Raw genomic sequence first — 27,482 nt, 5'->3', positions numbered from 1 at the left:
AATGAATCACTGTTTTTTTTAAAAAAAGAATAGGAACATTAGAGAAGTTTATTAAATAAACGTAATGTGATAGAAATACGTCTAGTATCTAGATCAGAGTAGGCTTTTTTTTTTTTTCTGACAGAGAGAGAGAGAGAGAGAAGCAGCATGAGCAGAGGAGGGTCAGAGAGAGAGACACAGAATCTGAAGCAGCTCCAGGCTCTGAGCTGTCAGCACAGAGCCCGACGCGGGGCTCGAACCCACCAACCGTGAGATCATGACCTGAGCCGAAGTCGGACACTTAACCAACTGAGCCACCCAGGCGCCCCCAGAGTAGGCATTTAAATAGTAGCTGGTTTTCATATTATTGTATTCAAATTATTTTATTTATGATACAGAACTTGAGGCTTAAAATTCTAGATTATCTTTTTGAAATGATGAAAATTTTCTAATGTGTATTGTCATGGTTGCATAACTGCAAACATAGTAAAAACCATTGAATTGTAGAATATAAATAGGTGAATTGGAGGTTATTTGCATTACATCGTAATAAAACTTGTACTAAAAAGTTCTAGCATGTTTAAAAAAAATCTTAAAAGTAAAATGTTAGTGATATTTAAATGCTGAAGTCTGCTAATTTGTTTTTACTGACTTATTCCAGCACAATATCAAATATTCTGTGGTGGGTTGGTATTAAATCGCTATTGGTTAGAGAATGTATTACCATTTTATTGCTGTTTGTTTATTTTTAAAGGCCTGATAGCTGAGACATTCATTCAACAGGAAAATATGAATGATTCTAGGCAGCAATCATTGTTCTTCATCACATCTCCAGATTTACACAAACTCTGTGCTGTCAGAATAATATTGAGTAATGAGGTGGCAGATACTGAGATTAGGAGTACACAAATGAAGATGTGCAGGTAAAAAATACACTTTGTAACTAAGGCTTTCTAAATTTTTGAGACTTATAAGAGCTGTTTTAGAAGTATCTCCTTTAAAGCAAATTACTCTTTTATTCAATCTGTGTATATAGTTTAAAATAAAAGAATTCCGTTTTGTTCTGACCAAGTATATTGGATTACATTTAGGGAAGGACTTAAAATACTTGAGATTAAATATGACACTATTGAGTTTTTATATTTGTGACTTCTTGTGTGATGTTTTAAATTTTTTTAGACATTGATGAATTAAATCAGACTCCCCAAAACTTAGAGATAGAAATTAATAAATGTTTATTGAGTACCTACTGTTTATGGACACTTTAGGAGATATTGTAAACATTTTAGATGACAATTTCTCTTAATTTTCAGTTCAGCATAAGATCATTTCTGAAGACTATTTCTCAAGAACTATCTTGAAATATCTGACCCAAGATAGTCTGAAAAACAGCTTGGTTGAAGCCTAAAGTATAACTCCATGATTGCTAAGGGCCCAGCATGTATTAGTCCCTTAAATTGTTTGAGGCGCTCCAAGGACTCTTAGAATACATGACAAGATTACGTCTGTAGCTGCCTCTCTTGGAGAGGAGCAAACAACATTGCTAGGAGCCAGAAATAAGGAAGACACTCTCGAGGTGCCCTCCCATTTTGTTCTCAATTACAAAACTTTTCTTCTTCCCTTGGTATATTCTCCCACTCAAGTGCATTCAGGAGCCTGTACCTTCCTGCTAAGGTGTAATTTGGTACCTACTGAACATGTACCTGTGACTCCTCTTGGAAACAAATAGGTGGAAAACCTGTGATTTTCTGCTCTTTACCCTCAAACTGAAGGTGGCCATGCCACAGAGTGGGATGTCTTGACTAAATGTCCAATAACTGACAAGAGGCTGGAACAGATTGAGAAGAGGCTTGACCATGTCAGACAAAGGCAGGCATTGCAAAAACCAAGTGCTTGCTGCACCTGGTTCTACACTAGGGTTCTGACGAGAAACAGATTGGCCCATCTTACTTTTTGAGGAAACCCTTCTCTCCCTCTATACACACTCGTGTTTTTTAAAGTTTGTTTTCTTGATGATTAATTTTGAAATTTTTCATATTTCCATTTCTAGTCCCTTTTGTATTTTACCCACCTTTTTCTTGATCTTTGAAACAAAATTATTGATGGTAATTTGAATTGTGATGATTTTTGTTATGAGTTCGTTTGGCTGTTGAATGCTAAACTAAAACCACTAACTTCTTCATTTTGGCTTGGAAAAAAAATTTCTGTTTAAAGGAAAAGCTTCTAGTCTATAGTTGTAATGGTGAAGTATTTGATAACTTCACTGATAGAAGAATACTTAATACTCTTGTCTCTAATGCCTCCTGACCACCATTTAAAAAAAGGAAAATAGAAGAAACAAGTTAGAAGAGCTGGATTCCTAACAATGTTTAGACATCTTCAAATCTATACTTGGATAGAAATAGAGTTTTAAATGAGTAATCTAGGTTCACAGATGAAAGAGATTGGGAAACTCAGATGCACGGACAAGTTTTCCTATTAATTTTAATAGTTTAAACCTTCTAACATTCTTAAATTTTGGCTGAATACCTAAATATTCAAGTTACCATGTTAAGTGTGGGGAGAAATACAGAAGTCTATAACACAGTCCTTCCCTAGAAGAAATGTAAACCTTTGAATAGAACTAAACAATTTTCTAAATGTTCTGATAAAACAAAACCAGACAGTGGGCAAATCCACTTTAAAATTAGTACATTTCATCTCCACAGGCAATTGCTGTTTTTGCACCAAGATATTCTTACATCACCTGTGCCTGGAATATTAAGCCAAATTTGGGTAGTGATGGCGGTTAGTATTTTAAAATTTTATGAAGTATTATTACTAATTATTGGGAGCAATATTGATAAAAGTATTAATTATAGCTCAAATTGAATGTGGTTTATAAAGCCAAATTACCTGTGTTATAATTTGATTGAGTCAATTATTGACTTTATATAACTTTATATATATATATATAGACTTTGATATATCTGATGTTTAAAATTCATTTTTGTGGTTCTAATTTAATATTTAGTTTATTCTGTCATAAATACTAAGATAAAGACTATTAATAAAATATAGCATAATTTTTTAAAGGCTGCATGGGCTTAATCTTTTTCTTATATTCTTTTCCTTTGAATTCCATTTAATGTAAAAGGCAAAAGATTTATACGATCTGAAGAGAAACCAGAGTATTGAATTTCATTTAATGTAAAGGAAGAAGTTTCCCATTCCAATGTATGTTCAATTGTTTTTAAAGGACTTAAATCTACAGTGTTTTTAATTTGGAAACTGTATTTTAAAAACTTATTACACTTAATAAAATTAGAATGAAAAACATATTTCCCAGTGCTGTATGTTACTGGGAATGATAATGAAATGCCAAAAATCTTTATAAAAATTATATTATCCTGTGATTTTTTATCAAAAATCTTTGTAAAAGTCCTCTTATTCTGAGATTTTAATTCCTCAGAATTCAGTGAAATGAACATTTATTAATACTAATAAGCTATCAATAAACTTTTAGTTCCTTTTTTCTTCTATGTTATATGGTTATATATTCATCTTATCATCTCATTCTTGATATTTTTAAGAAGGATAAGCTGCTGGGGCGCCTGGGTGGCTTAGTCGGTTAAGCGTCCAACTTTCGCTTAGGTCATGATCTCGCGGTTTGTGGGTTCGAGCCCTGCATCGGGCTCTGTCCTGACTGCCAGCTCAGAGCCTGGAGCCTATTTCAGAGTCTGTATCTCCCTCTCTCTCTGACCCTCCCCTACTCATGCTGTCTCTCTCTTTCCTAGAAATAAATAAAAATATTAAAAAAAAAAAAAAAAGGATAAGCTGCTGGTAGACAAGTAAACACTAATAACTCTTATTTGTGTTCTTTTCTACCTGAAAATCTTTATGGAACAAGGAGGATTTTTTTTCAGAGTTCTTGTAAATTCAAGAGTCCTAATGTTAGCAAGAATACTAAGAAGAAAACAGCCTTTTACAAAGATATTACATAATTCTTTTTATATTTAAAGTAGAAAATAGAATTATTACACATACTATTTTAAACTTCCCATTCATTTCCCCTTGAACAGCTTCTCCTGGATGTTATTCTGTTTTATTGTTAAGGCTGTGAAGTATTTTATTGTATAGGCGTATAATAATTTAGTTAATATTTTCTAACGCACATCTGAGTTCTAATGCACTATAGTGCTTCAGAAACCATCATTGAAATTAAATCATTTTTATTTGTCTGGTAGTTTCTATGGGTTAAATTCCTAGAAGAGGGATTGCAGTACATTTTATACTATATACATTTATACATTTTATACTATAATCTAGATGGTGCTAAATTACTCTCTGAAAAGTGTATACTGGAAGACATTTTAATAAATAGTATATTGAGAGAACCTATATTTCCATATCCTCATAAACACTAGATATTAGCACCCTTTATATATATGCCAATCTGTTAGGTTAAAAATAATATCTTCTTTGAATTTCTCTCTGTTTCATTGGTTAGTTAAAGCACTTTCACCTTTTGAACTTTGTCTTAATCTTAACATTTGTGTCCATATTCTTTATTCATGCCTAGAAATTTACTGTATATTAGAGATGTTAAATATTACATGAAACTTATTAGCCTTTTCCTTTTCTAGGTTTATATCACTTTCCAAAAGGCTTTCTTAACTTTGAGAATGTACCCACAGATCCTATTTTAGGGAGAGATTATCACTTGCTTCTCCCCTACATATGAGCAGTTAGGATGGTGGCCTGACGATGTGTCCTCTGCTGTATAATGTTTAAATTCTTTTTATGTTGCTTTATTTAATAATATGTTTATGTTAAGTAATTTTTATAAATGTGAAGTTTTGTTGTTTTGTTGTTATAGATACCATTTTATAAAGCTGGAAAACTTAATGCCTATGTTGAAAAACACGGAGCTAAAGTAAGTTTTTAAGAAGATAATAATTCCAAATATTATTTATATTGATTTTGTATTCAACTTCTTTTTGTCATCAAACAAAACTTAAAGTATCTTTCTCGTAAGTTATTGCCAGGAATGTGAAAGAACCTGCCTTTTAGAGTTTTGAGATTTGTGTAGAATTTTTATCATTTCTTCCATAAATTCTTGGTAAAATTCATTAGTCAAATTATCAGGGCCAGGCATTTTCCTTGTGGGAAGATTTTTAACTATAATTTCGATATCATTAATGTATAGTAGAACTATTCAAGTTATCTAAGTCAAGGAATTATTCATTTCATCTAACTTGTCAAATTTATTGATATAAAGTTGCTTCTAATATCCTTTAATTTCCTTTGCTGTAGCATCTCTGGTGATGTCATCTCTCTCATTCCTGATATTGGTAACGTGTTTTTTTTTCCCCTCCCTAACTGGTCTTCCTAGAGGCTTAACAAGCTCATTGATTGCAAAACACAAGCTTTGGTTTCGTAGATTTTCTTGGTTGTTTTACTGTTTTTTATCTCATTGATTTTCATTTTGGTTCATTATTTGCTTTCTTATGGTTATTTTGGGTTTAGTTTACTCTTCATGATTTAGTTTCTTAAGGTAGGAGATGAGGTGATAGATTTGAGAACATTCTTTTCTAATATAGAGACATTTAGTGCTATAAATTTTCTCTGAAATATATGTTTTATTTTTATTTTTCCTCTAAGCCTCCTTTGACTTCTTTGAACTATGGGTTAGAAGTGTGTTATGTAGTTTCCATATATTTGAGGATTTTCCAAGGATACTTATTATTATTATTTTCTAATTTAACTGTTGTTAGAGAACATGTTTTGTATAACTTGAACCTTTTTTAAAATTTATTGAGGCTTGTTTTATGGCCCAAAGTATGGCATTTCTTTGGGTTCATGTTTGAGCTTAATGTTGCAAGTTGGCCTCATACTGCTACTTGAAGTCCTATTGATAGTATCCTTAATTAAAATATCTGTGAAACAAATTGAACAGATTTGGTCTTCTTCCTTACCAACAGATTAGTTACTTGTATCCTGGGAAAATTCACCAGAAACCAAAATGTTACAAAAATGAGGGATGAATAATCTTTGGGAGACAGTTCTCCTTGGCTCTCTCATTTTTCTGCATGTCTTGCTAAGAGACGCAATGGCAGCATTTTCTTCTAGGCTATCTTTGTAAGGATATATGTCTAGAAAACAACTGGGTCCTTTCCCCAGCCCTGGGTATTTTCCTTACATGCATGTACTAATCCATACTTAGCTGATGTGATGACTCAAGAGGGACTCTGCTGATCTCGGAGTTGGCGCTCCATTCAGTTCTCTCCTCGCTAATGCTTTGCCCTCAACAGTAGCTTGCTTGGCCTCTTGGACTCTCAGCTGGCTCCTCAATGGAGAGAACCCACTGGCTCTTCCAGGGTTCTCCCTCACTGCACCGCAGCTTAGAAACCCTCCTTCATCAGTATGCAGGAGGTAATTGTAGGTTTCCCGTCTCTTAAGGATTGCTCCTCTTTGTTGCTAGATGTCCAATGTCTTGTGAACCATCGTTTCATATAACCCGCCCAGTTTTTCAGTTATTTCAGGGGGAGGATAAATATGGACCTATAAATACTTATTAGTCATAAGTAAAAGTCCTGACTTTTCAAAATTCTCTACAGGTAGAGACAGTGTGTGTTGGTTTCATGTGTGCCCATGTAAGTATTTAATTGTTTTCTGATGTTGGATTAGCGTGAACAACAATGAAAATTATTGTAATATAGTTCTGGGCTGGTTTCCTCTGTGCAAAGCAGAATACAAAGTAAAGTGCTCCTACCTAGCACAGGAGCTTCAGAAGTTAAAGCTTATTGAGCCCGGATAACGAGAGAGAATTTGGGCATTGCAGCATGAGAGTCTTCAGAGTTTCAGAGCGAATATGTTTTCACACTTCCTTAACTTTAGAACAAAATAGGATTAGCTACAGTGATGACTACAACTCATATCCAAAATAACCCAGTTTGTTTGGTGGTGGTCTAAAAAACATTTTGTTTGAGTTTATAGGGACATGCCAATTGCTGTAAATTTGCCCATATTTTGTTCTTTAATATGTTTAGGTGGAGGCTCCACAAAGAGTAATTCCTGTAATTCTTCAAAACTGCCTCTCATATTCACTCATGGCTAGACTTGCTCCAGCCTGGAATAAAACTGGCCATCTCTTGGTGCAAGGTGACTTTATCTCTTTCAGTTGTCTGGGGTTTCTGAACTAGATTATTTGTATTATGTGCATCTGTTTTAAATTTCAAGGTATATTCTTTTTAGGGAATAGTTTTTAGAGGATAGCCCCAACTAAGCCTTCTTAGGCAAGTCCACACAATATAAATGTCCTCTCCTTACTTACAGTGATATCCAGAGGCCTGTTGATGTTTTTCAATTAATTTTTTAAAATTATATAATACTTGAAGTTGGAAAGGAATAACTATAAGTTATGGAGAATTATAATAAAATGAACACAAATTACCAACATTGTTGGAATCAAAAGGCTATTCTGGATTTTGTGTTGAGGTCTGTCCATTTTCTAAGTATTTTATGCCAGGAAATAAACATTAGAAGAATTGTTATTTCTCAACTTGGATACTTTTAGAGTGATTGTAATTCTTTCCCCAGACTCTCTTCAGATAGTCCTTTGTGTAAAACTGCATTTTAAAGTGTTTTCCTTGGCTTTGATAATTATACAGAAAAAAAATTTTATTAATCAAGCATAATTTGTAAGTTATAATAATACAGCATATCCTATGAATTTTTTAAGGACAAGAATTTCTTTCTCAGATGGGAAAGCAAAGTGCTGTTGGTAAGTAAAGATGTATAAGTCAAAAGATAAAACATGAATATGATCGACTATTGTTAAAGAAAATAATGTTACAGGTTGTTGGGTTGCTACAATCTTGATGAATAAGTTTTGTCATGATTTAATTGGTTGTTATTATAATCACAATTTTTCCCAGGACATCATCTCTGGGTCAAAATATATGTTTTTATCTATAAGAGAAAAAATTAACTTCTCTTATTGGAATTAAATCTATATTTTTAATTTCTCTACTTAGTTAAAATTATGACTCTGAAGAAATTTAATTCAGCAGGCATTTGTAACATATAGTTTCCAGAATCATATCATTAAAAATTGTCAGTACCATTGTAAGTAAAAGATTCATTTCCTGTGAGAACATAATCCTTCTCCTTAAAAGAGAAAAGAAAAGATTGTCTAAAGAGACAAAAACGATCTAAAATACACAGTTTACAGTATGGCCTAATTCTTTTATTGATAATCAGCAAGGCTGTTTTGCAGATAGACCTGTTCCTAAACAGTGGTCCAGAGATAGCAGAGAGGTGGCAGTCCTGAGACCAAGTAGACATTCATCAATCATGGTAGCTTTCACCACAATTTGGGCATCGCCTTAGGTCCTGAGCTAGCACCTCTATTCCACAACTATTCGATTTGAGTTAACTTTCAGGCTGAAGCCTGTTTGCTTCTTTACACTGGTTTTATTTTTAAATTGGACAGTGGCAGTCACTGTTCTCTAGCTCTGGACAAATGGGTTCATTACAGAAATGCAGTCTCATCCCCACTGTCAAGAGTCTATAGCTGCCAGAGATTAAAGATCAAAGTTTAGGAGAGCAAAATTCCTCACTCTTGTATTAGAATTTTTCTTTTAGTTTTACCAAATGTAACATTCTATAGCAAAACTGACAAATTGTAAGTGTATAGCTCATTGGATTCTCACAGACTACATATATCCTCAGAACCAGTTCTCAGGTCAAGAAACAGAACATTACCAGTTCCCCAGAAATCCTCTCATGCTTTCGTCCAGGTACTACCCTTTCCCAATAACCACTCTCTGGCTTACATAAGTAATTTTAATTATGAAAGAACAAGGTAGAAGCCTTGGGGTTCTATGAAATCTGTATTATATCTGCTGGTATACTGATAGGCATTTGTTAGGAAAAGACTATGAAGTCAGGAGCTCAGCATGGCACCTCTCCTGATTTAAGAAGGCAGTCTCCATTTTTCACATATAATATATAATAATAGAAGTCAGGCTTATAAAAGGTATTTATGGAATTTTTCACTCACCTGTGGGATGACTCATTGTTTTATTGTAACCCTGCCCTATGACCCCTCAACACATACATGCCCATATATCAGTGTTGTTTCAGACCTCTGTCTCATCTGTAGATTCTCAAATATTATATGGTGATTTTAAAAAAAAATTTTACCATTGAGGAAAAAATACTTGTTCTTAACTGAGTTTCTAAATTAAATTAGATAAATTAAAGTCCTTTCTTTTGTTACTAAAATAGTTAACTTGATAAGATTGGGTAATAATTCCAGAAAACTCACAGTTAAATATTTTATTTTCAGTATTAGACATCAATGTAACTGAAACTCAAGTTTGTCTAAGCGTAGAAGCTTACACAATCAGACTGCCGCCACCTGAGGTACCACATATTTTGATTTCTATAATTAACTTTACTAGATTTATTATATACTTAATGTGTTTTTATTATTACCAACATGCTCATAGGTTTTAATTTTTAACAAGAAGAGTAATAAGAGCTTTTTATTATCAATATCCATATTATTAAATGCTTAATATGTTGATATTTTTCTAAATCTGTTTACTCAAAGAAAACAATATACCGTCAGTTTAACACAGATTTAATCATACTATCTTGTTCAAAAACTCTTTGTAGATGGCATTCAAGACTCTCCACAACCCTACCTTGCCTCAGCAGTCACTACTTGCCTCTTTTTTCACCTCCAAATATTAAAAGCACTTCTTCAGCTCATACTAAATGTCATATCCCCTCATTACCATTCTGGTAGCAGTTTTTCACATCTGCTTTCTTATAATGGTTTCTGCCTTCTTTGTAGAAGGATATGTCTTTTATTTTACTAGTTCTCATAACAGCCAGCATAATCAATAAATACTATTTTCTTTCTTCTGTTTCAGTGTTTCTCAGTAGAGGTGGGTGGGGAAGGAAATGAATGATTTTGCTCCCCATGAGATATTTGATAATGTCTGGAGAAAAATTTGATTATGACAAAGGGAGAAGGTTGTGTTGCTACTGGCATTTAGTGTTTTGAGGCCAGGGATGCTGCTAAAAAATCCTATCGTGCATGAGACAGCAACCTCACCTCCAGCCCAACACAGAGTTATCCAGCCCAAAGTGTCAGTAGTGTCCAAGTTGAGACAGATGCCCCTTCTGTGCTTAGAGTGACCCTCTGATTAGTTACGTATCATATCATCCTTTAAGAGCTAGCACCAATGCTACTCCATTCATATTTCTCTTTAATTTTTTGATTATGTGTTATATTGAGGCACTAGGTAAGTAAAAACTAAATAAGATCTATTTTCTGACCCTTAAGAATTGTGTAAGCCAGTAGGTAAACTGACCTGCATAAAAATAAATGAAAAGGACAACGTGACATGAATATCTTGTTCTGAGAGGAACCTCCCCAAGGCTTGGAGCCAAGGTGACCTCCCAGCCTCTTTTACACCTTGGTGCTATTCTGAAACATATTCATATTCTCATTTGTATGTTTAGAATTATACTCATCTTCTATATTGCCAGTTTATTTTATAATAAGCTTCCTATGGACTAATACATGTTTTACTGCCATTTGAATTTTCTACAGATTATACTTGTGTTTTATATACCCGAGTTTTGAATCAATTAGAGATTGACAAATAAGAATAAGACATATATAAATCAGGATACCACCTTTATTACTAGAGTGAGAATATAATTATGGTCCAAAATGGATACTTTTGAGAGTGAAAGGGGCACTAACCTAATGGAATACTGACCCAACCTATATGAGCTAGAGTATGTTAAAAATAAAATCAGATCAATTGGTCAGATTGAGTTTATTGTATTTATTGAGTTTATTGTGCATAAAAGAATAGTTTGTGAACCAGGAATCTTCAAACCAATAGTGGAATGAAGCTCCGAAGGGTGTTGTTACAGAATAGCTTATATAATGAAACTGTGGAAGCAATTTTATTTTTATAATGATTGGTTATAGTAATGGAGTTTCCCAAATGACAGGGAATTGGTTAAAAGTTATCTTACTCCATTTTGGAAAATAATTTAAGCTTTATTTATGATTTTTAGAGTATTTATAAGAAATAGTTGAAATTAAATTTCACTTATTTTAGAATGAGCTAGATTAGGTTTTACTTCCATGGCTCAACTGGTTTTGCCTGCTTAAGGAATTTTCAAGTTTGGTCTCCATTTTGTTTAATACGTATATGGTCACACTTTATTATTGAAAAAAGTTATTAAAGAATGTAACCTATCTGAACCCTAGAATTAAGTAGATTCCCCACCTACATATGAGAGTAACGGAAACCCAGATCTCCGTTGGAAGATCAGGCACCATTCCCAATATGACAGAATGCAGTACTACTCTTTGCCAGTAAGCCAGCTCCCAAGAGGAATAAGGAGGAATTGTCCCAGTTTCATCAACCAGATAGTAACCCCTTCTGCCCTAGGGATGAATGAATGAAAGGGCAGGGAGACATCAGGAATATGTGGTAGAGCTTCCTCAACATGGAAGCAAATACCAGAAATGGGGAAGATGTACTTCTTTCTTCTACTTAACATTATACATTCAATGCACACTTGTTCTGTTGATTCCCTAAATTATAATTGGTCATCAGCTCTTCTAAATCTCACTTTACCAAAATTTTTGATATGGCATTTTTCATGTTCTGTTATAAAAATTAGTTTCATACATGTCTATGTTCCTACTAAGTTGTAATCTCTGAGAGTGTAGGTTTTCCCTTGTCTTTGTTCCCCATATACACTAAAAGATTATTGCATGAATTTTCCTTTTATTAAAATCTAGTATTGGTTATAGGTCAGGTGAGGGGAATAAAGGTGAATAGGAAGAGGATGTCCTCTCTAGTTTATTTTATATACTTTCATTCCCCTTATGTAAGTGAATTGGGACAAAGGGTAAGTCACTTGCTCCAGGTCATAAAGGTAGTAATAAAGAGATTCAGGATTTACAGTTTTCCTTTGACTCTGTTCATTCTTCTTCTACACTGCATCATACTTCCTTCACCTAGTCTTAGGTTTCCTGACTCAGATTTGTATGTCCCATAGAGCCTGACAGGAGTAGATACTCAATGTGTATTGAAAAAAATTACAAGTAAATAACCATATTTGACAATATAGTATCAAACTATGTGTAATAGAAACTACATGACTTTTGAGTTCAGAGAAAAAAGGAGATGTTTGAGAGAATTCATATTTGAAACCTTTGGAACTTGGACAGTGTTTTCTTTCCTTCTTGAAATAATCTCTTTTGATATCCCTGAAATTGCTTTATCCAGAATTTCCTACCATTCATCCTTGACTCTTCTTTCTCTTATCACACTTTAAATGTTATTACTCCCTAGGGTTCCATTTACAGCATGTCTTTCTTTGCCTTAGCAAATTCAACTAGTCCAGTGGTGAGCCGATACACTGGTACCTCCTAAATATTCTTATACCTTGTCCTCTCTCAGATACTTTCACAGGAGTGTTCTAATGATGCTCAGTCTCAGTTGTGTCTAACACTAAATTATTTGTCACCCTCCCTCACCTCAACTGTGTTATTCCTTTGTATTCACTCTGGGTTACTGGCATCAACAGCTAATAAGTTACCCCCAGCTACAGACTTCAGAGTTATCCTTGGTCCTTGCTTCCTGTATCCAATCAGCCATTAATAGCCTCCCTTGATCTCTGAAATCTCTTCCTCTCCCTCCATTTCCATTGCTCTAAGTTAGGCCCTCTTCTTGGCCTGAACTATTAATGGTCTCCATACTGGCTTTCCTTTTTCTAGCCTTTCCCCTTATTTATTCTCTAGTTTTTCAGTGTCAACAGAGTTCTTTCTAAAGCAAATGGCCCCAACCTAAATATCTCTATTATCTCAACATTGCTTAGAGAAAATAAAGTCCAAATTCTTTAGATTGGTGTTATAAGAGAGAAGTGATATTTACTGAGTACTTCTTATTAGTGCAGGTCTATTCACATAAGGACTTGTTATAAATATTTGTTAAGTAAACACATGTAAGAGGTTAACTGTCTCTTGGGGGTGTGTGATGAACACTTGGGTAGTTTGCCAATCTTCAGAAAAATCTATGTTGAAAAAATCCAATATAGACCTTAAGTGCTGGTACCGTGGAGATCTCTGCAGCAATTCTCTTGGGTCTTTGAATAGTGTTGGAATAGGCAGAAGCATATAACTCAAGCTATGTGAGTAGGTATGTATGAGAATTCATAAACCATGAACATTTGAACATATCTGTCTTCTCTGAATTCAATTTTAGGTTCTGTTTTCCCTCAAATAATCTACTTATCCACCTGCAGTCAGCCTCTCCTGATGTTCGTAGCCATCCCAGCACTGGCCATCCTTTCCTTTTGTCACAGATTAGACAACTCAGCTCTTAAGCACAGTATATCACAGTGCAAGGTTTATTTCCAGTGCGCAGGACAATATTCATTCTTAGTGTCATTGCTCTCTTACCTCATATCATAACCAGCAATTCTTATCTTTCTGTTCCTAAATTTATGTTTTTCTGTTTTGCCCTGTTCCCTCATTTCCATTAGTTTTAATTAATGCTGTCAGAAATCAGAGAAGGATCAGTCACTGAACGTAGAGGAGATGGGTCTGGCCTATAAGGCTTGTACTGGTAGACCTCAGATAAATCAGGGTAAGGGCATTGCGTTAAGCAGGTGTATTGTTGTGACTTGTCTAGGCAACAACAAAAATTTGACCTGTTTAGTTAGAGTTTAGTGAAAAGCAGTAGAGTATGAAGTGAGACCATTATTTCCCAAAAGCTGTATGAAGACAGGTTAGAGGATGAGGGGTTATGAAATTATGGACCATCCTCTCTGATCCTAATACAGTGTCTTATAGGACATTAATACTTTATTCTTCTCTTCAATGAAATCTCTCCTTATCTTTGACTTACTGTATGAAATGTCCCAGAGGGGAGGAAATGTAAATGAAGGGTTCTTGACAAACTATAAGGTTAAATACCCTGCAGATAGGGCACCTGAGGACCAGAGGAAGAGCATCCCAGGAGACAGAAAAAGGCTACAGGAGAGTTGAATATTGGCTCTCCCTTCCAAGGACCAGATAGAGGAACAACTCTCTAACTCATCCTCCAGCTAAAAAAGAAAAAAAGTAAATAAAAAATTAGTAAAGTTGCTATTCTGACAAAATGTAAATACCTTACTTTAGAAGGAATTCAACTTCCTATAAACTAACATCATCAAAAAATTGAAAACCAGTTGAAATAAGTACAAGATAGGGGTTTGGGGTTGGAAAATGAGAGAAGGCATGAAATCCTTGATACGTTGTATAGAGAGAAGTAGGGTGAGCTGAAACCCTGACTGCATTATGTGAGGTGTTATACCTCCAGTGTAACCCAAGCCTTTAAAACGCTTTGTAATTGGCTGTATGTATATGTGTGTGAAATATGTGTTTTTTAATGTTTCCTTCTGTTTCATAAATTCTTTTGAGGACTTATACATTAAATCTTATTTCTATTAAAAGCTAAGAGAATTTGATATTTCTCAAAGTGTTATAAAGAATTTTGATACTAACAAGAATGCTGTCATTGAAGGACATTCAATTTTAAGCAACTGGTGCTACGTTTTGCCAAGGTGAGATTTCAAGCTGTAGCATCTGGGTGGGTCCAAGGTGTAGTAGTTCTCTCTCATTTTGCTTCAACATCAATGTGTACAAAAGGGTAAAGGAGTTTTTAAAATGAGTTTTTGAAACTGATTGTAACTTAAAAAGTGTTGTCATACTTATAGAAGTCATCAGTTTACCAAATTACTAAAATAATTTTATTATACACTTACATTTTTGTTAAATATAGTTTTTACAAAAGTAAAATTTCTAGATCTCATTATGAAATTACAGCTATTATAATATCAATAAAACCTTATAAACTTTATATATAATAAATGATTCATTACCATTTGACATGAGCTTTTTTCTAGGATTGTACTGTCTGTAGGGGGAAAATGGCTTATTATTCATACAGATGGGACTATTGGGATGAAATTGTAACCTGCTTAGGGAAAAGAACTTTAATTAACTAAAAGAATATGCATGATAATTTAATCATCAAAGCAGGGAATAGGTAGATGGGGAACATGGATTTGATTCTGATTCATTCAGCTCTTAACAGACTTTTCCCTAACATCTGACAGTTACTAGGCAACAGTTTATTTGTCATTATTTTGTGTTTGTAACTGGCACATTGTTTGTATCAATTCAATTTCATTTTTCCTAACAATTCTGGTTTTTAAGATTTACTACAGTGTGTGTTTGGAACTAGGAGTAAATGCATAGTTTTTACTTATATAAAGATAGTTGTTAAATCTTTTTGAATATGTTCTAAGTTAAATTACATAGTTAAATAAAATCACATCCAAGAATTGGCTCAGAATATTTTATCAACCCTTATTTTTCATAGTATGAAAAGGGGACAAATAATAAGTATTCTTCACACCATACCCCCTGACAGTCCTTTTCACTCGTATGAAGATTTCCAGATGCACTGGGATGACCTGGTAAGGAATAGAAATGTATATTACGTTAGAAGCTATTTGATTTTGCTTCTTATAATTTAATCTAAGTTTAGCTTTCTCTTGAGAGAATTTCAGCTTGGTTTTTAATTTTCAGTATGGCTATAAACTTCCAGAAGATTGTGGAAATAGTAGAATATACTGCAGCGTCTACTTCAAAATGATGGGAGAAAGGCTCTTCACATATCCTTTACACATCACGTATGCCAGAAGCCCCCTGCCAACCTCATGGTCCAGATTTGCTCCTGCCCCAATGGTGTCATCATTTTCAACCTTCTCTGCATCTAAATGAAACTGCTTTCCTCTCTAGCTTCTTTTTTATCTGCTTGAGTGTTTCTTGTTTGCCTTAGAATTTTTCTATATTTGTTTCAGGATGAAATTAATAATGATATTTTTTTCTCTTAAATGCTATTGCAACAATTTAGGCAACAAAAGGAACTTCAGAATAGATAGAAAAATGTTTACATGATTGCTAGTAGACCGTAAATAATCCTAGAAAATAACCCTGAATTCTCCTTAGTCAAGGGCTCCCTCCAGTGGCATTTTGGATATTATTGAAAGGGTAGAATTAAAAGAATTAGTCTTTTAACAAAGATTTTTCTTTTTGAAAGATTATCTCATCTTACAGGCAAAATTTAGAGGATCTTATTTGCACTTAATGCACCCCAATGATTTAAGAAAATGTCTTGGGACATCTGGATGGCTCAGTCCCTTAAGAGTCCGACTTTGGCTCAGGTCATGATCTCACAGTTCGTGGGTTTGTGCCCCGTGTCAGGCTCTGTGCTGACAGCCAGCTCGGAGTCTGGAGCCTGTTTCAGATTCTGTGTCTCCCTCTCTCTCTGACCCTCCCCTGCTCACACTGTCTCTTTCTCTCAGAAATAATAAAACATTAATAATAATAATAATAATAATAATAATAAATAAAACATTGAAAAATTAAAAAAAGGAAAATGTCTTAACATTACTTAAATAATTTTTTTTAAATTTTTTTTTTTTTTTTCCCTAGGAGAGAGAGAGAGAGACAGCGTGAGCAGGGGAGGGTCAGAGAGAGAGGGAGTCACAGACTGAAACAGGCTCCAGGCTCTGAGCTNACAATGGGTTATAGGAAGTGTAGGTATTTTGGGGTCATAGGGCAGGCTTGGGGTAGCAGGAGTCTCAGGGACTGCTCAAGACCACAGCCTTGTCCACTTGCCCCAGTGTGCTGTGCAGATATTTTCTTTCTTTTTTTTAAAATGTTTTATTTATTTCTAGGAGACAGAGAGAGAGACAGCGTGAGCAGGGGAGGGTCAGAGAGAGAGGGAGTCACAGACTGAAACAGGCTCCAGGCTCTGAGCTGGCAGTCAGCACAGAGCCCGACGCGGGGCTCGAACCCACGAACCGTGAGATCATGACCTAAGCGAAAGTCAGACGCTTAACCAACTAAGCCACCCAGGCGCCCCAACATTACTTAAATAATTTAATAATAATTACATGTGCTCAGGTGAAACTCTTCAATTGTGATTGGTACTGATTGCACATTCTTGTCTCTGTATTCTGACCTGCTAGAGTTTCAAAATGAAAGAAAGAAAAGACATAGTGTTCTCTTTCTGCATTCTACATTTCCTAACCCAAATCTCAGTATAAAATTGAGGTTGACAGAGATCAACTACTCCCTGTCATTCAATGCAAGATATTGTTCCAAGTCCTAGAATATTTTTCATTAGAAAAAGTAACCACTTTTCTCAAAGATCTGCTTTTGGAGCCTGAACACAATCTGTATGTGTTGTTTCTCTGTACTAAATTTTTACAGCATTTGGAGATGCAGCCTGTTTATTGTTTATTATAAACACTTATTTTTGTAATCTATAAAGATCATAGTGTCTTTCTTATAAGTCATTTTTGGAAAATCCTAGTCTACGAGTCTATATGGAAAGCTCTATAATAAGGACACAATAAGCAGTCTTGATTTTGAGCGTTAAAATAGAAGGAATCAAGATCCCTGTGATAAAACAAACATACTTTTAGCTTTGGAAAATATGAAACAAGTATATAAGATAGGGTTTAGTTATATGTGCCTTTTAACAATTACTATTGTAATTCTTTTTTTGATTCCATAGAAATTGCTCTCTCTTAAGTACAAAAACTGTTCTATTTTTCTTTAACATTGTTCAGATACCCTCTCAGCTGCATCAGAAGTCAGCCCATACAGTTCTTTCCAAGGGTAGATTTGGAAGGTGTGTTGAAAAGTTTCCTTTCAGATTTAAAATCTAAACTGCCTCATATATGTGGCTTTCCCATAAAGATGACAACTAAACCGTGCTACTACACACAAGAACTAATGAATCCTCATGTACAGGTAAGAAATCTCACAGCCTACTGAGTTCTCCAAGTCATAGTATGTACCTGTTTTACTTGGATCTCTTGCTTTCTCTGAGGTACTGCTTAACTCATTGTTGTAGAATTCTTTTCTCTCAGTTCAGTGTTTCCCTAATGCTCTTTGATGTGATTGTACTTGATCATTTGTCACGGATATTGGTTGTTATTACCGTATTTAACATGGCATTATAGTAATAGTTGTTTACTAGTCTACTCTAATTTAGTGTGAACTCCGGGAGGACAAATATCATATTCATTTTCTTACACCAAATGCCTGGTACAAAATGTTCATTAAAAGTTTTTTTTTTCCAATGAATAAATGATCTTATAGAATAGTTTGGAAACATTTGCCTCATGCAAATCCAAGTTTACTTTGAATTGCCACTTCATTTTAGTCTAGTTGATGAAAAAACCTTTGTATAATTCTGTTTACAGAAATTGAGTTAGTTCAATAACGTTTTCATTGTAAGATGATATGGGAAGTGAAATCTTGTGAAGAAGTACCAGCAGTTAAGCAATACTGATGAAGAAAATATGCTGGCCTATCTTCACACTCACAGAATACGGTTTCTTTGTCAATAGATAACAACATTGAAAGGGAAGTGTAAAGAAACAAATATAAGGAAGCTTAAATTTAAAAATTTCAACAATGATCTTTTTTTTTTTTTTAATTTTTTTTTTTTAATGTTTTATTTATTTCTAGGAGAGAGAGAGACAGCGTGAGCAGGGGAGGGTCAGAGAGAGAGGGAGTCACAGACTGAAACAGGCTCCAGGCTCTGAGCTGGCAGTCAGCACAGAGCCCGACGCGGGGCTCGAACCCACGAACCGCAAGATCATGACCCAAGCGAAAGTCGGACACTTAACCGACTAAGCCACCCAGGCGCCCCAACAATGATCTTTCTTATAAATGACAACTGTATTTTCATAAAAGAGAAAAACAAAAGTTTGAGCAATTTGAGCAGTCTGAATTTAATGTGAATTATGTGAATATTCCTATTGTCTTCTTAACCTCTTTTCTGGATTTACTGTGTCCTCTGTTTATTGTAATTTCCATTCCTCCAATGATTTCAGCTTTCACATGGCACTGAGTTGCTGTGGCTCATGGCATTTTTTTCAGCTTTTGCTTCTATTTCCATTCTCTTATAATTGTCAACTAAAATTTACCAGCACCAGTATCTGATGGGCCCCATTTATCTTTTCAGGCCAGGCTGCACTGTCACTAGTGAGCATGGGGATTTGGGGTCCTCGAGTCAGGGACAGCTCATGTAAATGGTGTAAAAGGGGCACCTGTGTGGCTCAGTCAGTTGGGCATCTGACTTCGGCTAGGGTCATGATCTCATGGTTCATGGGTTTAAGCCCCACGTCAGGCTCTGTGCTGACAGCTCAGAGCCTGGAGCCTGCTTCAGATTCTGTGTCTCTCTCTCTCTCTCTGACCCTCCCTGCTCACACACTCTCTCTCTCTCTCAGAAATAAATAAAACACTAAAAAAAATAAGAAATAAAAAATTTTAAAAAACCATGGCAGCCCATATAGATATCAGGGCCGATAGACAAGGCCATTTCCTTAGAAGAGAATGTGAGTGAACAAATTCCAATTGACATCCTTATGATAATGAATCTTTAAGTTTTTCCCAGACATAACAGTTTTAGAAGTTTAGTTGCTGGCCAAGTCCAAATCTGAGGAATTAAGAAGAAAATATATCATTACATACTGCATTTTTTATTTGATATATTTATTGAATACTTATTGTTTCCAGCCAATGTAAGTTTTAGAAATAGTGAATCTGGACAATATACTTGTGCAAATTTGGTTTTTAAATGTAAAATAACTCTTAATTGGAAACCCTGGTCTTTATATTGCTCTTGACAGTAAGAATTTATCACACTCAGTTTTATTGAGTACCTTCTGTGTGCCAGCTGCTTTTATGCGTATTATTTCATCTTAATCATCAAAACACACTCTTGGAATAAAGAATTGTTTTCCAAGTTTTGCAGAAGAAACTGAAGCTCAGATCATCCAAGTAATTTAACCAAAGCCACACAGTTAAATACATTGCAGAATTAGAACCTAAACCCCAGAGGCAGAGTCTTTGTCATGAAATTGGGGAAAGTTTAGATCTGTTGTTAAGAGCTCATAAACTTAGGCAAATGATTTGATCTCCTTGTGCCCCAGTTGCCATGTTAAACAAGGCCTGGTAGTGGTGGTGAGAATAACTTTTGTTGCAAATTAAGCTCTCTAGAAGTTGACTCTGGAGTTTAGTGCACATGATGTTTACTGGGGTCTGAACTTGGAACACTTGCAGAAAGGGAGGCTGGAGGAAGATGGGGTCAAGAGAGAAGTCAAAGCAAAGCAGGTACAGGGGCTCCTGGGGGCTCAGTTGGTTAAGCGTCTGACTTTGGCTCAGGTCATGATCTCAGGGTTCGTGGGTTTGAGCCCCGCGTCGGGTTCTGTGCTGACAGCTCAGAGCCTGGAGCCTGCTTCTTCTGATTCTGTGTCTCCCTCTCTCTCTGCCCCTCCCCTGCTTACACTGGGAAATAAATTTTATAAAAAACAAAAGCAGGTACCATGTAGCCTTGGCCAATCTTCTGAAGAGCTCTAAGGCTAAAACAGCTCATCATGGTGATTTTTCATTGTCCAAATAGCCAGGCCTCTGTGCCCTCTTCTTTATCTGCCTTTGGATTTGGGGCCACCCGGGGACAGGCACGTCCTAAGATGAGGTAGGCTCCCCCTGCAAGGGCCAACTCCCAGGAGTGGGGACAACAGCCCTTCTGTGAAGGGGATCTGAGTAACATGTCACCGTGTACTTCACAGTGCTTCGTGGTATTTTGTTTTTTGCTTTAGGATCAGATAATACTTAGAACGGTTCCTTGTACTTGGTGAGCTCTCAGTAAATGTTAGTTCCTGTGATTGCCACACCACATGTTAGCTCTAAGATTCAAGTAGTCTAAAAAGCAGAAGTTTAAAAAGTAAAAAATAGGGGTACCTGGGTGGCTCAGTCAGTTAAGCGTCCATCTTTGGCTCAGGTCATGATCTTATAGTTTATGGTTTCAGGCCCCACATTGGGCTCTGTGCTGACACCTCAGAGCCTGGAGCCTGCTTCAGATTTTGTATCTCCCTCTTTCTCTGCTCCTCCCCCACCTGCAACTTTGTCTCTCTCTGTCTCTCAAAAATGAATAAACATTTAAAAAACTTTAAGTAAAAAGTAAATTTATCAGACTATTTGATAAAATTCAGCTGATTTTTTGAAAAATTAAATTAGCAGGAGTGTTTTACCAAACTAGTTTTTTTTAAGACTGATTGAAGTTCCCAAAGATACGCAAAAGAAATTATTATAACAAATCTCCTCATATGCCTATCATCTAGCTTTTTATTTTCCTCATGGTAGTATCTATACAAGAAAAGACTGTGTAGGGTGAAGACATTTGGTATATTTGCCTAATATGGTCCACGAGAATGAATGCCCTAAACTCTGTTTCTGGACACCTACAAAAATGATGGTCAGTCATTGGCTTCTGCTAACAACTGCAATAATGTATGGTTGTGTCTGATTGGTTAAACCTAAATTGTATTCTGAACCCTAACTGCAAAGGAGAAAATGTCCATTGTAGATTTTCAGGCACTAGTTTAGGAAGGAGCACTAGACAGAGGGTAGGATGGATGATGAGCTTCAGTCTACCATACCCATCACACAGTCACAGCTGGGTAATGCAGGGGTGAGGGAGGCATTCATTTCTTCACCTAGATTGGTCTGATGTTTGTGGTCTCTGCTCATGAATTATCTTGACAAAGATAGTGTACAGAATTTTCTCCTAAGTCCCTTGTACACAGGGTCTTCAGAAGAACAGCTGCATCCTCTCTTCAGTGTCTTCAGAAGTACACATCACACCCTGTTATGGGTTGAAGTGTGTCCTCCTTGTCCCCTTCATGTGTTGAAGTCCTGTTCCCAATATCTCAAGATTTGGTCTTGTTTGAAATAGGGTCATTGCAGATATAATTAGTTAAGATCAGGTCATACTGGATGAGAATGAGCCTCTAATCTAATATGAATGGTAATTTATAAAGGGGAAATTCGGAGACAGGTAAATGTACAGGGAGACCTCCATGTGAATATGAAGATGACCATCTACAAGTCAAGAGGGGAGGCTTGAAACAGATACTTTCTTCATGGCCCCAATCCTAACAACACCTTGATTTCAGACTTCTAGCCTCCCAAAATTTGAGGCAATACATTTCTGTTGCTGAAGCCACTCAGTCATGGTAATTGTTAAAGCAGCCCTATCAAACTAATACAAACCCCTTTTTGATCCATGCTTTTCATTCAGGGTAGCAATCTCCAGGGCTGTAAGCCAGCTCCTATTCCTTAGCCAACTCTGTATTCCTTCACTCAGGGTCGTGAACCCTGTCTGAGTCTTTGGTGCCCTCTGAAATTATGGGGAAATAAAGTGTGTTCTTGCCTTACTGACATGGATAAGCCACCAACTTGAGAAATGTACAGACAGACAAGAAGTGAGCCCTCCTCATCTATTTTCAGTATCAACTCAAACCTCACCCAAGATTTTTCTTAGAGTCTTCCCACCTCTCCCGAGAATAGCCAGGGTAGGAGAAGGAATATTGTTCTCGATGTCGACTTTGTGTTATGTCAACTTAAGTATGCCGGAAATATATTTTTCTGAATTCCTTTCTCTACATAGTTCTGGCTTAGGGTAACACATGATTAGAAAGGTGGAAGTGAAGTGAGAACCATGTTTACACTTAGTCTGTGTGAGGCTTGTGTGGCAATTCAGACCCATGGGGAGTATCCTATGGCACCTTGCTGGTGTGGAGAAATAATTGGGCCATGGTTCCTTCATCTCCCGCCATATCTCCTTTTTAAGCCTCTCTAAAGCCTGCATCAGGCTTTTGTGCAACTTCATCGCAAAGTGCACCAGCCCTTTGGTACTGTGACATTGGAGGCTTGACGTTGGTAAGAGATGACATAGGTTCTGGCTAGAGACAAAATGCTTTCTGACATGTACTCCATTTTCCAAGATGGCCGTGAGATTGTCCTTCCCCATGCCCTTATGACCAATGATGACACTCATGCTCTTGCGGGGTGGAGTCTGTGTTCCCTCCTCCTGGGTCTGGGCAGGGCTGTGGCAGAGGTGATGCTGTGGGGCTTCCAAGCCTAGGTCAGGTAGAAGCTGCCTCTCCCAGGACACTTGCGCTGGGATCCCAGGCCAAATGAGGGGCTGCTGGAAGCTAATTCAATTTACAGCCAGGATTCGCCATCACACACAAGGGAAGAAGTGATGCCAGCCCCAGGGTCATCTCACTGCCGCTCCATGGGAGACTCTGAACTAAGCCAAGTTAGCTCCCAGAATCCTGAGAGAGAAGACAATTATTGTTTTGAGCCACTACGTTTTAGTGTGATTTATTCTGCCTAATCAATAAATGAATTGCTGTCTTACTTTTTCTTTGCCTATTTCCAGCTCTTATCTCCAGTAGTGGAGAGAAGTAAATCAGTTGTATTGGCTTTTCACATTATTCCTAGCAATTTATAAAATTTTATTTCAAGTTGTGACTCAATGGGTTTTTGATGCCAGAGAGTGAGAAAAGAACTCCCCATTCCATGTTTCAGATTATTGTCACATGTCACTTTTTTACAGACCCTAGGACCCAATAGATACTTTTTTTAAAAGACTGGGCGCTTGGGTGGCTCAGTCGGTTGAGCTTCTGACTTTGGCTCAGGTCATGATCTCACATTCATGGGTTCGAGCCCTGCGTTGGGCTCTGTGCTGACATCTCAGAGCCTAGAGCCTGCTTTGGATTCTTGTGTTTCCCCCTCTCTCTGCCCCTCCTCTGCTTGTGCTCTGTCTCTCAAAAAATAAAATGTTTAAAAAAATAAAAGGTTACAAACGCTTTCTGCTAACAAGTGACTAGATAAACAAAATGTGGAATTTCCATGCAATGGAATATTATCCATGTAAAGAAAGAAAGGAAATTCTGATATCTGCTACAATATGGATGAACCTTGAAAATGTGCTGAGTGAAATAAGTCAGACATAAAATGACAAATATTGTATGATTGCACTTATGCAGGATACCTGGAGTGGGCAAATTCATAGATAGAGAGAATAGAGGCCCCCAGGAGCTGCAAGAAGAGAAAAGAGGAATTGCTGCTGAAGACCACAGGTTTCTGTTTGGAATGAAAAAACAAGTTGTGGGAACAGATATTGGTGATGATTACACAACCTAAGTTCAGTGAAGAATGTACTCAGGGCCACTGAATTGTATACTTAAAAATGGTTAAAATGGTAAACTTTCTGTTTTATATATATTGTCACAATTTCTTTTAAAAGACTATAAGCACTTGGCTCTCTTTGGGGTACCTGACAAGTCATTCTGACAGATCCTTGTTGAATCGCTACCAGGTACCATCACTTTTTTAGGCAATGAAAATACAAATGATCAAGACACAGCCAGCCACTGCCCTATAGTAAAAATCCTGGTTAAAGGCCTCATATAGATGGAACCACCTCTTGCATTCATTTGATTTCTTGGAACAAGTATTTTGTGGTAACTGTGTGAAGGGTTTAAGAATGTGAAGTATGTAAGAAAAAGTAATGGTTCCTACTCTCAAAGGGTGATGGAACATGCATGCTGAAAGTTACAAACATTGCCTTTCACTTTGTGTGTGTGTGTGTGTGTGTGCGAGCGCGCGCGCGCGCATGTGTGTGTGTGACTGATACTGATAGTAGAACCATGGGAAGTTGAGAAGGAAACAAGCGTACAGAAGAAGGAAAGACATTCTGAGTGAGAACAGCATGGCCATACTTGGAGGACAATGGGTAGCTAGTTGTAGTTTTCATAGTCTGTGTAGAATGTAGGGCCTTATCTTCATCTTAAAATATCTTGAAAGGTTGGCACCTAAAAAAGGATGCAAACCATAAGAAGTGTACGTGTTTCCTCAAGAAGACTCATTTGTTTTTTGTCTTTCTTTTCTATCTTATATGTTGTATTGTTATTTTGTATTCTTATTTTGATGATATTTTATATCTTCTTTCTTTCCCATTAAGAACATTTTTACATTTTAAAAATGTCCTAATCTCTATCCTTTTAGGAAAGCAAAGTCAAGGCGCCTAATCTGACCACTAAACAAATGTTCAGATCCTCTCTGACTCGGGACCCTAGCACCAAACCTGTGCTGGCTCAGTGTCTTGTACCGGGGTCAGTAGCTATGGACCACAAGATGGAGCTTCTGAGCCGCCATCTGAAGAAGCCCTGGGTGTCCACAGCACCACACCCCCTGCAGCAATCTGTTCAGAGCAGAATGAAATCGCTGTCTGACAAGGCACTGCAAGCACATTTGGAAGCACCAAAGCCGGACACAGGAAACCTTCACGTTCAAGGCACACACTTTAGTTCCCAGAATAATACTGCCCCTAAATTCATACCAGTTATCAAAACTCGATCCATACAGATGAACAAAAAGATCTTAGAGCCTGGCAACCTGAAAAGGGAAGAGCATGTTGTTACAGAATCTAAATTCTTTTCACTTAAAACTAGTATGGTCCAAAGTGACAAGCCGAATGTAGACCCAGCTATTAAAAAAATATCTAATCGTAACATTCAGATGAATGCTAGAAATTTAAGTCAGAAGATTTCCAGACTCCTGCAAGAAAAAAATACTGAGTCCTGTGAAAATATGACAAAATATCCCTCTTCTAATGGAAAATCACCAACTGTGAGTTTAAATGAAAGTAAATACCTCTCTAATAGTTCAGTATCTCATATATCAAATAAGAGTGTAGGTGTAATAAAAAGTGCTGTTGACTTCCAAGTGAGTAGAAAAGAAAATTTAACAAGGAAATATATAACACAAATTTTAGCGAAAGGCCACGAGTCACTAAAAATGAAAAAACAACCATACATTTTTGAATCAGACACAGAAACAGAAGAGCCCCAGCTACCACAGCCACAATCAATAAATCAGACTATAAAAGCTGATGTAAGTGACCACAAATTGATGGTAAGCAAAACAGCCCACAGGTCTAAAAGAAGACTGTGTCAAGAATCTTCAAAAGCTTCAAAGAGACCTCATTCCAACACTATCCATTATGGACAGTCCAGTTTTCCTCGGAGTAAGGTAAAAAAAATTAATCTGGGGTATATATATGTTAGGCCCTTAAAAATCTCTAAACAAAGATTTAAATGATTTGCCAAAGATCATCTAGAAACATAATGAGAAACAGAATATCCACACACTTAACACAACGGCAAGTATATACAGTTCATTTTCACCAAGTATGATTCTTCAATCTGATTACAGATGCATGATGTGGACAAATCGAAAGCTCAGAAATCTCTCATCATTCCTAAAACCTAGAACATGGATGTGATTGGAGGACATGTCCACCAGGTAACTTAGGTGACGTATTTTGATTTTTTTTATTATATTATCTGAACTGGAATTGCCACGTTTAGGGATCCCCAACCTCTTGGTAAGAAGGTTTTAAATTCTTTAGAGCCTTATAATCAGCAAGGAAATAGGAAATGTTGAGAACAGTGCAGCCCTTTAATAAAGGCCATACACAGAATCTGTTGTGAACCGTAAAGGACCCCACAGAGGGATGAGGTGGAGAGAGGCCCCACTGCTGGCTGCCTCCCACTCTGCTCTATGGATTTTGCAGACTAAGCAGAGGTCATAGCAGTAGCAGATGGCCTAAAGATGCAAGATTCCACAGCCACTGGGACGTGTACCTTTGGGACTTTTACCCAAGATAATGTCAGTCATTAAGTTAAAATTTACTCCACAAAATCGCAGTGCTGGCTAAAGTCAAACTTGAGCTTTAACTGATAATGCTGAGTCCAAGTCACTGAATTCAGAAAACCATGCATCTGGAAATTACATTTTATTCCGTTCTGCCATCTGTTTTATTCTAAGAACAAACATATTACTAAAATATCCACAAATACTTTTTTTGCACAGAACTGTTGGAATATTTTCCACTCAGATTCGTTATGAACAAAATAGAAAACATTTTCTTCTTCTATAAATCCTATTTCTTTCTATAATTAATAGAATTTCAGCCTGATTTCAATTAACTGAAAGGTACTTAATTCTATTCCTTTTTAAAAAAATCACTATGTGGTTCATGTAGTTTTGACGTCTTACATTTTAGTATACTCAGTAGGTGGTTGAGGAAAAAAACTGTGCTAAAATGCCTTAAAATGTTTATTTTTGTTTTAAAAATAAATCTATTCCAGATTTCATAATTTTTTAGAAGTATAGCACTTTCCCACTTTGAATTACTTAAGACCTAAGATCATTTTTAAGTAAAAAAAAATCATCCCATCACCTGGAAATAATAGCATAATGAGAAAAGCTATAGGATATCATTATAGAAAATTATTTCTGACAAATATAAAGTTAATATATACCTTATAAAATTTTTGAATAATACAAAAACAGTTTCAAGAGAAAAGTAAAAAAAAAATCTGTAATTCCTCTTTGCAGAGATAGCCCTTTGAACGTGGATGGACATTCACACACTCCTATGATCATGAAATCAGGCCCCATGCACTGCTGTGGAAATTCC

General features: G+C 36.2%; 1 protein-coding gene across 1 annotated transcript; it reads left to right on the top strand.

The window, feature by feature from the left end:
* The first annotated feature begins 768 nt into the window (after positions 1 to 768).
* CUNH18orf63 (chromosome unknown C18orf63 homolog) lies at positions 769 to 27,482 on the top strand. The gene is made up of 13 exons (XM_039236389.1): positions 769 to 902; positions 2,688 to 2,766; positions 4,838 to 4,894; positions 7,011 to 7,122; positions 7,703 to 7,744; positions 9,314 to 9,390; positions 14,507 to 14,616; positions 15,438 to 15,534; positions 15,647 to 15,750; positions 17,713 to 17,884; positions 25,004 to 26,029; positions 26,213 to 26,311; positions 27,401 to 27,482. The coding sequence occupies exons 1-12, from the start codon at positions 769 to 771 to the stop codon at positions 26,267 to 26,269; spliced, it is 2,067 nt and encodes a 688-aa protein (XP_039092320.1). The 3' UTR covers positions 26,270 to 26,311; positions 27,401 to 27,482.

This window comes from Hyaena hyaena, unplaced genomic scaffold (genome assembly GCF_003009895.1).
Source record: "Hyaena hyaena isolate Hyena2069 unplaced genomic scaffold, ASM300989v1 scaffold_110, whole genome shotgun sequence".
NCBI classification, from domain to species: Eukaryota; Metazoa; Chordata; class Mammalia; order Carnivora; family Hyaenidae; genus Hyaena; species Hyaena hyaena.
The sequence above is the reverse complement of the archived record's forward strand: the minus strand, read 5'-3'. Positions and strand labels throughout refer to the sequence as shown.